General features: G+C 52.6%; 1 protein-coding gene across 1 annotated transcript; it reads left to right on the forward strand.

Moving 5' to 3' along the window:
- The first annotated feature begins 1,133 nt into the window (after positions 1-1,133).
- HEY2 (hes related family bHLH transcription factor with YRPW motif 2) lies at positions 1,134-11,899 on the forward strand. The gene is made up of 5 exons (XM_040552995.1): positions 1,134-1,427; positions 2,306-2,384; positions 2,491-2,574; positions 5,072-5,153; positions 9,706-11,899. Exons 1-5 carry the CDS (start codon positions 1,345-1,347, stop codon positions 10,383-10,385), a joined length of 1,008 nt encoding a protein of 335 aa, XP_040408929.1. The 5' UTR covers positions 1,134-1,344; the 3' UTR covers positions 10,386-11,899.

Genomic DNA, 11,899 nt, shown 5'->3' on the forward strand with positions numbered 1-11,899 from the left:
CACTGCGGGGACGTGCCCTGAGTCCCCGGGCGCTGCCCCTGCCTGTCCCGCGGGCCGGGTGTAACAGCGGCGGGGCTCTCGGGGACTGCGAGCACGAACAGGATTGCCCGCAGGGCGACGGGGCACGAAACCCCCAGCTCCTTACAGAGCAGCAACACCCGCACGAAACAGCAAAACACGCGGCGTGCCACCAAAACGCAGCCGCATGCACGGAGGGCAGGAGGGCACGACAGAGCCGGCGCTGCCTCCTCCTTCGGCATCGCCCCTTGTCGCCCGCAAGCCACCCGAGCCACCCGTACCTCCAGCGGGAGGAGCCCGGCCGGGCAAACGGCCTCGCCGGCTCCAGCGGCGGCCAAGCACAAGCTGCCTTCCAGTTTCCGTCGCCCTCCGGCAGGTGCTCGCCCTCTCCGGGGCCGGGCAGCCTCAGCCTCAGCCTCAGCCTCAGCCTCAAGCCTCAAATCTCAGCCTCAGCTTCAGTCTCAAGCCTCAGCCCCAGCCTCAGCCCGGCGCCGCCTCGCCCCCCGTCCCCCCGCTCCCTCCGGGGTCACCCCCGTCCCCTCCCCGGTCCGGGACGAGGCTCCCGGGCAGGCGGCGAAGGGCCCGGGGGGGCCGGGGGGGCCGGGCGGGGGGGCGGCGGAGTCGAACGCCACCGGCGGCGTTTGTGCGGAGCACACGGCGCCCCGAGCGGGCTCTGTCAGGGAGCCGGGATTAAGAAAACGCAACACAAACAAACAGGGGGGGAAAGCAAATAAATCCCAAAGCGAAGCAGGAGAAAACCCGGCAGCTGCGGATCCTCCGGCGGGCCGAGCATCCTCCGGCCGGCTCCTAGCAGGATTATTCCCAGGCTCGGCTCCCCCCCTCCAGGTGCCCGCCGCCCCCTTCCCTCATTTTACACCCTGCGCCCCGGGGGGAGCTTCGCAGGACGGGGCGGGCCGGATCCCCCAAATGCCGGTGGGAAAAAGCCCCCCCCAACCCCATCTCCCCCGCGCCCCATCCCCGCCTTACCTCTCCCCTCGCCCCCCGCCCTCCGGGGCCGGGGTCCGGTCCCCGCCGTGCCCTCGCCCCCGTCCCCTTGCCCCCCCGGTGGGCGGCCCCCTCCCTTCCTCCCCGTGCCCCCCGACGGGGCGGGCCTCGCCGGGGGCGGGCCGTCGGGCTTGAGGCTGTGCCGCGGCGTGGGAAAGCGCCTCACAGAGGCTTTGCTCTGCTGGCGGTGCGGAGCCGTGCCGAGCCGTGCCGAGCCGAGCCGGAGCCGTTCACCCCCCCCCCCCCTCCCCCCGGCCCACACCTCCCGGATTTATTTATCTCTGCCCCCGCCCCGGCTCCGAGCTGCGTCCCCTGCCCGCCATGAAGCGACCTTGCGAGGAAACTACCTCAGACAGCGACATGGACGAGACCATAGACGTGGGGAGCGAGAACAACTACTCCGGGTGAGTGCCCCCCCGGGGGGCTGCTGCGGCCGGGGGCCGGGGGCTGAGCCCCCCCCCGATGGGCGCAACGCGGGGCCGCCCCGTCGGGGCCGTCCGTGCCCCTCTGCCGGTCGCCCTGCTGCCTGCTGCCCTGCAGCCGGGTGCTTGGGGTCCGAGGCTGGAAATAAGGCGAGCCCCGAGGTGGCCGGGGCCGGGGTGCTTGCTGCCATGGGGCCGGGGGTGCTGTGCGGGGCTGGGGTTGCTGCGGCCATCTCGGAGGCACCCCACCGGTGCCCCCGGCTTGTCCGCATCGGGGCTGAATGACAGCCAGGCTGCCACCGCGCTTGTTGCTCCCTCGTGGAGAAGGAAAAACCTTTCCACACTCGTGGGCAGTGCAGTTTTAAAAGCGGGTTTTGCATCCTGCTCCTGGTGCTGGGCCAGCCACGGACGTGGGCAGGGAACCCGGCTGCTTATGCGGGCGCCCATGGACATTGAGGTGATGGACGGGAGCGACAAAACCTGGCTGGCCGGGCGGAGCTGTGACATTGCATGCACCTACTGCTGCCAGCACGGGTAGATAATCCCCGTGTTTTCCTTTGGACTCGGTTCTCCAGACTGTATTTTGCAGGCATGGCCATATACAGTGAAGACGAAGTGGGCTGAGCTGGACAGCGAGCTGTCTTCAGACAGGGACTTTATTTCCAGTGGAGGTTCTGGCAGTGGAGCCAGCAAAACTGCAATGTCGCTCTCTATAACAGCACCGTGCGGCGCAAAGCCTCTCCTCCCAGCATTTAAAACAGCAGAGGGGAGACTGGGAATGCTTAATGTGGTGACCAAAGGTATCTCCAAAGAGCGGTGGCAAGCCATGCGACACCTGACGTATTTTTGTTGTTTCACAGGCAAAGCAATAGTTCTGTGATCCGATCGAATTCCCCAACAACAACGTCTCAGATTATGGCCCGAAAGAAAAGAAGAGGGGTACGTTTTGCTTCGTTCTTTTCCCGTGTGACAATTTGCATGCGTGCTGTGAGATTTTGCCCTTCAACGTATTTATAAACTTAATGTGTTTTGTTTTTGGGACTAGATTATAGAGAAAAGGCGCCGTGATCGTATAAATAACAGTTTATCTGAGCTGAGGCGGCTTGTGCCAACTGCTTTTGAAAAACAAGTAAGCCCCTTTTTTATATATATATTCTGTATCTCATCTGGCAATGTTAGTTCTCTTGTAAAGCTCATTAAAATAATATTGTATGTGTCCTGATCTGGCACAAAGCAGGCATTTCAATAAAATGCTTTGTTGTGGCGAAACTATTAGGAACATAATTCATCATAAAGCTGAAAAACATTTCCATTCTTTGGCTTGTTTTTCCCTTAAGGGTAACAGTGTTCATGTTGCCTCTGTTCTTTCGATGAATTCCAGTAGTGGTTTTGTTAAAAATGTGCTTTACTTCATAGTAAAAACAACAACAACAACAACAAGAAGCAACCCCCCCAAACCTGTAAGTTGATTAGCTTTCCTTATAAATCTTTAGTCTCTTTTGTCCCTTCGTTAAGGAACCTTTATTTTTAATCTGCAATTTCAGTGGCAAACTAAAGGGTCCGGTTTCCTAAGAAGTGAGCAGGCTGCTTGGATGATTCAGGCTTTTGAACGGCTGGTTAGAACCAGTGCCTTAGGACCCGGCCCAGGCCCGTGCAGGGTGAGCCAGGGAAGTCAGCAGTATTTGCAAAGACTTCTGGTGAGAAAACGTTCAGTGGGATGGCTGGAAGGATGCAGCTGACTTTGGTGAACTTGGGTTCAGCTCCTCGGTCGTGAAGGTGGAGGCCAAAAGCTTAGAATACAATCAGTGCTGCAAAAAGTGAACTTTGTTTCTACCATTCAAATTTAATTATTTAGTTACTTTTCCATATCTTGATTTTTTTTTTTTATTCTGGGGAGGTCTTGGTTCAGTATTTAACATTGTTCCTGTTTTATGGATTGTATCAGATCTGTGGATCTGTGCAACTGACACTGAGCCTCAGTGAGAGGCACCAACTGAGAATAACGAGGCTGACTTCCTCGTAACTGAAGACAAAAAAACAGAAAGTAAACTTTGAGACCAGGCCCGTGGGGCGCTGAATTTCTGGGGTAGCTAAGGGCGGCTAGCACCCCCCTGTACGAGGCCTGTTACATCTCTTCTTACAAGAACAAAAGCCAGCTAGAAAGAAATTTGAAGTATTGCAATCATAGTGAGAGCATCCCTTGTGTCACCTGCAATATGTTTTTAATAACTTGCGGTGGTAGCCGAGCCCTTCCATAGGCTCTGGCAAAATGGAGCGACAGAGGCATTTCCAGCTAGATAAACAGGGGCAAGAGACAACAGTTGTTTGTCCCATTTTATTGTTTACTTCTTGAAAACCACAAACATTATAAAACAAGTCCTACAGAGCCTTTGGAAATTACCCAGCAACATGCAGTTTTTAGCTATTAGTCACTCTCACTGAGACGGCTTGTACTGTGTCTATGGAAAAGATGAAGTCTGAGAAAAGCACAGGATGTAGTTGCATGTAAAATGCAGAATTCTGGTCAAAAATTCACCCGTGCACCGAAATTTTTAGAAGGAAACGCTGAAAGCAGGAAGAGAATCTTAAAAAAAAAATGGATGGGGGTAAAAATAAGTGTGTGACGCGTTCTGTTCAGAAACCCCCGCCATTCCTCTGCGATATGCCAAGGACAAAGTCATCGGTCCTTTTTCAGCTCCTTGACATTCAGCTCACTGAAGTGTCCGAGCGGAGGCTGCTTCGCTTCCGCCTGCCCTCTCTGCCTGCCTCCTGCCCGGCTCCGGGCCCGCTGCGAGCCCCGCGGCCGAGCTCCCTGCCCGTGCTGCGTGGCTGGGGAACAGGGCAATGCTCCAGATATTCAAGGGAAATGTATTCATTTATTTATTTTTGGTAGATTAATGTATTAACACTGCCTTTGGGTTTGCATCTTAGACTTTTCCAGCACCCATAGCAGTGTGAGCCATCCCCAGTAACAGAAAAGTTTCACTGACAGAGGGGCTGAGCTCTTTCTTTTTCATGGCACTCAGCTTCATGTCCCCGCAAACGAGGCCTCTCAATAACTTTAAAAGCCGTGGGCTGTGTGATTGTTTCTTTTTTTCAGTAGAGAATGAGAATAGAATATTCAGCAGCCAAATGACATGTCAAAAATTAATAGGCTATTAAGGAAGAGGGATACTTTTCGGTGTGTGTCCACAGGGACACCTACTGGTAAAAGCAGAAAAAAAAAAATGTTGCAGCAGGGTCCTCATCACTAGCTCTGCAGACCTGTTCTGACGGGTTTCCATTCGGTTTTGGGGGTCGGTTGGTTAAAGAGAACATGCTGGAAGTAGTGTGCTGCTCTCATTTCATGACGATGTCATCTCTGCTCCAACTTCAAGGCCAGAGTTACACTGAGCTGCAGCCTCAATAAAGCCAAGTTATGCTGCTGATGGTTGTGTCGCTAGGCAGGAGACAGCATTAGTCCTCAGACAATGTCTGGGATGCAGATGCTCATGAAAGAATTAAGCTGAGAATGTCCTGATGATAGGGGAAATTGAAACCGTAAGGCTGAGCTCAGTGGAAAGTATATCAAATTCAAGTTTCTAGTACTCGTAAGCCTTTATTTACATGAGTCTCTTATCTCAAAGGGATCTGCCAAATTAGAAAAAGCGGAAATACTGCAAATGACAGTGGATCATCTGAAGATGCTTCAGGCGACCGGAGGTAAAGGTAAGGAGAGGACAGTTTCTTTTCTGATACTTGGGGAAATCTCAGCAAAAAGTGCTTTGACGAGCTGTGATAGGCGTTTCCAGATTAAAGGAGTGGAAATCAATGCTAATGGCAGGATTGAACTCGTGGGAAAGAACTACTGGGACAAAAGAAGCACTTGACCCTGGGCTTGTGTTTGCTTTCATAACACTGTGGGAGTAAAGGCTTCATTCACAGGCAGCCCAGTCAGAGATTTGTTTGGGGTTTCCAAAGAGCACTGAAATCTGCACAGGGAGACAAAACAAATACACAAACACCAAACATAAACAGGAGGTTTGTGGCAACAATTGTGTAGCGCAAAACCAATGTTAAAGCTCATTTACAGCAGCTATACCAAAGGAAGTGGATGGAGAGGAGCTTTCATTATTGGTGGTGCATTTTCTTTGTTCTGGAGAGACTTGTAAATGCAAGGTTAGACGGCCTCATCCCCCAGAACAAAATCCAGCCGCGTTATACGGGGCTCTAGGTATCAGACGGGGCCAGCGGGCAGACTGATAGCAGTGCTATCTGCACTCCTATTTACGTGCTCTATTTGTTTGTCGGAGGTCTGGGTAGTTCCTCCTTAGGCAGGGCAGGCGTGTGACACAGGGGCCACACTGACTGACCCGTTCGATCAGCCGGCTGCCGTGAGCCGAGCGTGCCTCGCTTGTGCAAGCTGACAGTCCCGAGGCTGGAGGCCAAGCGATTTCAGCCACCCACGAGGTATTCTCTGTAGTCATGATTTTGGAACTTACTTGAAGCAGAAAACTTGCTCGCCTTCTGCAAGCACCGTCTCACGTGCCATTAGCTGTGATTATGGTTCAAACTGCTGCGATGCAAACTAGATGATTTTTAACTGACCCATTGTGCCGTGTAGGTACCGGCTAGAAAAGAGGCTACTGCTTACTGCTGCTGCTTCTCCCTTGTTTTTTTTTTGTGTTTTTTTTTTAATTAAACTAAAAATGTTTTAGCGCATGAGTGAGTTACTGCACCTCTCCATACCTTCTTGCAGTGATTACAGGAGTCAACTTAAAATCAGCACGTGCTTGACAACAAATGGTTTCCTATACGAAAGCCTGTTGGAGGCTGGTGTTGTGTTATTTGTTAAAAATTAACACCGAGCTGACATATGTATTTTCTAGGTGTTAAGAGACTTTTGTTAGGAGTCCATCTAAGCTTCAAATTTAAGGGTAGCTCATTCTGTCAGAGGTGAAAGGGATTTTATTGCCCTTCATCTAACAGACACACCCCATGATATCCTAGGCAAATGTGCAAGATAAACCCTAACAAAAATGTTAATTTTATGTCACTGCATGCAGGAAAGAATGTCCTCTAAAGGCCACTATTTAGTTGGCAAAGTGACGCTCTTGAAAGTTACGAAACACCAGAATTTATCGTGCTTATGCAATTTGAATTCAGATCGTCTCGTGTGCCGACGTGGTGGTGCAGCCTTTAATTACGTGATTGCACACTGCTGTTCCACGAGGTCTGTCTCGTTTGGTGCCCAGAGCGGGCAAGGCTCAGATGCCGAGGGCAGTGGTTGTTGCTTCCTTGCATCTTCCCTGTGCAACGCGGAGCCCAGCTATCGCAGCCTGACCCGTGCATCGTGCTGCACCATTCCTCATAAAAGCTGCAGCAGCTCCCACCCCTCCAGCGTCCGTACTGACAGCGGTAGGGCCAGGAGATGAACCCCATGGGATTTGACAGGAGCCCTCCTTACCTGCCTCCCCACCCAAAACAAGCAGCGTGGGGGGTTGTTTTATAACCGGGTCAGATCGGGTGGCCCGGCTAATGGGGCAGAGGTGGAGGTGCTGGAGATGGGATCTGTCGGGCAGAGAGTGAGGGGTGTCAGGGTGCGGGGAGAGGTGATGCCCGCTTAAGCCCACTGCCACCCGTGGGCAACCAAAGCTGCCTTCGAGGCTTGCCGGAGCCCTCCTTGCTGCTCCGGGGCCCGTAGTGGGTGGCATGTTGGTCTAACACTTAGCTGTTTCACAAATGCTGCAGCTTTATCTTCCCCTTCTGACCCAGAGATAAGAGTAATCTCACAGCACAGATTAACAAACTTTAAGAAAAGAGGTCTGCAAGTTAGTACTGGGCAAAGTTTAAGCCTATGTTTCCTGCTCGCTTAATGTTTTACTTTGCAACCTAAGTAACAGCTTTAAATATAATTTCTTAGGGTGTTTTTAAGGCTGACATTTGTTTAACTTGCAAGTGTAGCTATTCCCACTTCATAACTCATCTTCTGAGCCAGAAACTTCCTTGGATCAGAAAAGAATATAAGTTCCATCATTTCATCTATGGACAAAAGCTGTTATCACGGGGTGGGGGTGGGGGGCGTAGGGGGGGAGAAATGGGTGCCGGTACCCTTACGCTGCCCTGCGTTGAGAGCTGGGGACAGCCTGTTCTCTTCCTGGCACACAAACTGAGGATGCCCGAGGCTGGGAAAGCCAGGGTGGCGCTGGCGGCTGCTCAGCATGCTAAATCCGAGGTGGGCACGGCAGCAGAAAGGCTGATGTGGCCTCGGCTTTTTGGAGCCGCCGCAGCAGGCAGGCAGGGAGGGAGGCGGGGAGGCAGGCAGGGAGCTGCCGCTCCTCCAGCCCTGCGTGGACTCCGTGTGTTTTGACGCAGGTGCAGGCGATGGTCTCGTGGTCGCGTCAAGTTGTTGTTTGGCCCAGGGCCAGCGCTTTTTGCTGACAGCACAAGCAAGCAAAGGGGAAGAGCAATTAGCCAACAGCAAGTAGCTGGCTGGGACCTTGGTGTCGTTTTATTGCAGCTTCAGTGCAAATTGAGCTCAGGTGACTGACACCTGGGTCGGAGCCGTTGGCGGCCGTGCAGGACGGGTGCACGGCTCTGCCCCGTCACTTGAGTGCCTGGAGCCCTGTCCCCTCGTGGGCTGGGGGTGCCGAGTCACTTGGCTGGTGTCCTCCCATTTCCATGTCTTGGCCACCTTGTAGGAGACTGACGGGGAGCTGGCATGGCCAGGGCTCATCACAGAGACAGCTCAGGCTCAGGGGGGAGCTGGGGACAGCCGCGTCCCTCGTGTCTGCAGTCCAGAGGGAGGGAGGGAGGGAGGGAGGCCTTGGGGCCTGTGGTGCAGAGGCAGTCCCCAAGCTAAGCTGCTGGCCACCAGGCAGGCACCCAGCTAGCTCACCCACTGCCTGCCCGCCTGTCTTTTTTGCCAGAAGTTCACTGAAATCGCTGTGTTTTCACAGATTGTTCAGTTGTGACGGATGAGCCTGTGCTTCCTAACAAAAATCCCCAACCAGTTGTACTCGCCAGTCTGTCAGTTGGTAAGGTCTCTGGGGTCTTGTTCAGCGTCAGGTGGACAAAGTGGCCTGAGTCAAAAGCACCACCAAAATTTGATGGTATATAGTAGGCAGGGGATTTGGGCTGACATCTGTAAATGTGCCTGCGTTTGTTCTACAGTGCGGATGTGCAGCAACAGAAAGGCTTTTCTCTAGCCTGAAAGTTGGCAAAAGTGAAAGCAGCCATCTAAGTGGCTTGATTTTTTCAAAAATACATGGATTATTTCATAACAGAATGTGCGAGGCCTAGTGTAGGTATTGCTGCCAGAGTCCTCTGTAAAAAAGGCATTCGATCTTTCTATATTAACACACATCATAGTCACACATACCTAAAAAGTTTCACCGAAAGCAAGAGGAAAAAACACCGTGGTAGCTTGAGAGTGGATAGGACTTTCTTTTCCCAAGGAGAATAACTTTAAACTGAAGCGGAATTGTTTTGTGTAGTTGAAGGGGTGCAACTTAACCACTGGATTTGATACTAAACCCTTTTAGAAAGGGAGTATCTTCTCATGTGCATTTAATAAAACATTTTTTTTTCAAATGCTTTTTGTCCCAAGCTTGTGGAGCTCCAGTTGCTGTTTGCTGAAATGCCTCATGGGCCATATGACCGTCAGTCTTCCATCTCGAAATTAGCAATGGCATTACATAAAACGTTTTCTCAGTAAAGCTTTTTGTTGTGTGTGTGCAGAGTCATGACAAGATGTTTTTAGTTTGTAGTTAAATGACACCGTATGCCACATTGTCCTAATGACTCTGTGAAGTAGATGGGACCCCAGCAGCAGTCGCAAGTATCTCACAACATCGAGAAACAGCTCAAGAGCGTTACTGTGAATGTTGGTGTAGGGAAGAAAAGGCAACACAGTGCGCACAAGCTGTCTGATCGTCTGTGTGTAGAAATGTCTCCCTCACTCACACGCGGGGTCAGCACCCCACTGCAGAGGCTTCCTGAGGTATTTCAGGAGGGGCATCGTGTATCTTCTCAAGAGCCACGAGTGCTTATGGTCTTAATTCTTTCCATTTATACAGCGTGCAAAAAAAAACCCCGTAGCCTATTGCATTACAGGAATGGTCACACAAATCATTTACAGACCGGAGAACACAATTTTCTCGTTGCAAATCTTAACCCGTTAAGTGGAAGACCCAGCGGCTGAGGGAGGTTAGGCGTGTCACCCGATGTCGGCTGGGAGCTCGGCTTGACACTCAGCGCGTCTTTTGCCCTCCCCTTGCAGGTTATTTCGATGCTCACTCCCTGGCCATGGATTTCATGAGCATCGGCTTCCGGGAGTGCTTGACCGAAGTCGCCAGGTACCTGACGTCCGTGGAAGGCCTCGACACCTCCGACCCGCTGCGCGTCAGACTGGTGTCCCACCTCAGCACCTGCGCCTCACAGAGGGAAGCCGCCGCCATGACCTCCTCCATGGCCCACCACCACCACCCCCTGCACCCCCACCACTGGGCAGCCGCCTTCCACCACCTCCCGGCCGCCCTGCTGCAGCCCAACGGACTCCACGCCCCCGAGGCCGCCCCGTGCAGACTCTCCTCGGACGTGCCTCCCCACGGCTCCGCGCTGCTCACCGCCACCTTCGCCCATGCCGACGCCGCCCTCAGGGTCCCCTCCGCGGGCAGCGTGGCTCCCTGCGTCCCCCCGCTCTCTACCTCTCTCCTCTCCCTCTCAGCCACCGTTCACGCCGCCGCCGCCGCCGCCACTGCCGCCGCCCAGAGCTTCCCCCTCTCCTTCACCGGCGCCTTTCCCATGCTCCCCCCAAGCGCGGCCGCCGCCGCCGTGGCAGCAGCTACAGCCATCACCCCGCCGTTGGCCGTATCGGCCTCCGCCAGCCCCCAGCAGGCCGGCAGCGCGGGGAGCAGCAAGCCCTACCGGCCCTGGGGGACGGAGGTCGGAGCCTTTTAAGTGCCCCCTCTCCCTTCCCCAGCCTGCTCCCTCCTCTCCCTCCGCACACACACACATGCACACGCGTGCGTGCACACGTGCACACTCGCGAGGCTCCTGCGGACCGCCTGTGGCGGCCTGTCCTCGCTGAGGGCCGAGGGGACGCCTTCGCCCCGGGGCATGGCAGCCGGCCTGGGCGCAGCGGCGCTGCCCTCGCCGCAGGTGCCGGAGGGGACGCGGGGTGCCCTGCTCCTCCCGGCGAGTCTTGCCAAGGGCACCTCGAGGCAGCGGCTTTCGGAAACGTCGTGACCGCCTCAGCACGCGGACGTTTCCTGGGAGATGCGTAGGCACTAGGACTAAGAATAATCCTCCAGCTATGCATCCGTGTTTGGCGGAGAGGCGAGGGATCGTACCTATCAGGTCTCCTGGGGCTCGAAAAAGAGTTCGACTTTCCTAAGTGCCTGACATTTAAACGATAATAAAAATAAAATTTTATATATATATATATGTGTGTTCTGCTAAAACAAATAACATTGCACAGGTATGGGAATGGTCTGGGAGAGAGGGGGAGTCCTGCGTGCAGCTTCAGGACGTTGATATCTTTCCAGAAAGGAGTGTGCTCTTTTAACAGGCAGGTTCGTTTAGCCAAAAGACTGCCGAGAAAGAATGTTCAGTCTGACAGGCCTGGTTTTCGCTTACTTAGTCTCCTTCCTTTGTACAGACTTGCCAAATTGTGACATCTAGCATAGCGTCGGTAAAAGCGATTATCTTATCAGTGCTCGGATTAATGAACGTTTCAGCACTGCCTGTGAGCCTTGAGGCACCCTTTTTTATGGCTTAAATATGGTGCTAGCTCGTATCTGCACAAACAGCGAGTCTGTCATGCACCCAGAAGTAACGACCTACATACAGCGTGCACACTTCCATATGGCCGGCTCATGTCAATACAAGAGACTCGGTGTTGTGAGAGTCGAAATTAACTTATTTAGCTCCAATGGGACGTTTACTTTCAGCCGACTCTGTGCAAGATCTTTTCACTATCAACTTCTGGGATAACGATCGCTCTGGGTATGAATGAAGTTACGGTAGGGACAATTCTTAAATTGGCTATTAACATGCCAACATTGTAATGTGGGTTTGATTCCAAACCAAAATGAATGTATTAAAGGGGATGGCAGTAAATTATTTTGTCAATACCCAGACAACTAGTGCTGCATAAAATGTTTTGCTTTCATTTTTTATTACAGTGACTTAAAATAACCTAAGTATTTTAATACATCGAGTCAAAAAACTAGAGATTTTATGTAAAAAAAAAAAAAGTAAAAATAAAACACAGCATGTATTATTATGCACTTGATTTCTCTGCTGTGTGGAGAAAGCAGTAAGCATTGAGAATGTTAAACATTATGCAAAATATACTTTAAAATATTTGTTTTAAAAATACTGTACCTAGTCGGTCTTTTATGCATTACTTTGTTAACCTTTTTTCTATGCAAAAGTCTTTACATATCACTAATTAAACGAAGTCCTTTTTG

Source organism: Cygnus olor, chromosome 3 (assembly GCF_009769625.2).
Source record: "Cygnus olor isolate bCygOlo1 chromosome 3, bCygOlo1.pri.v2, whole genome shotgun sequence".
Classification (NCBI taxonomy): domain Eukaryota; kingdom Metazoa; phylum Chordata; class Aves; order Anseriformes; family Anatidae; genus Cygnus; species Cygnus olor.

What these genes read in the sequence shown, in the direction of transcription:
- HEY2 (XM_040552995.1), top strand. Translation starts at nt 1,345, where the DNA reads ATGAAGCGACCTTGCGAGGAAACTACCTCAGACAGCGACATGGACGAG. An exon ending in CAACTGCTTTTGAAAAACAA is followed by an intron (nt 2,575 to 5,071) that starts GTAAGCCCCTTT and finishes CTTATCTCAAAG; the next exon opens with GGATCTGCCAAATTAGAAAA. An exon ending in TCAGGCGACCGGAGGTAAAG is followed by an intron (nt 5,154 to 9,705) that starts GTAAGGAGAGGA and finishes CTCCCCTTGCAG; the next exon opens with GTTATTTCGATGCTCACTCC.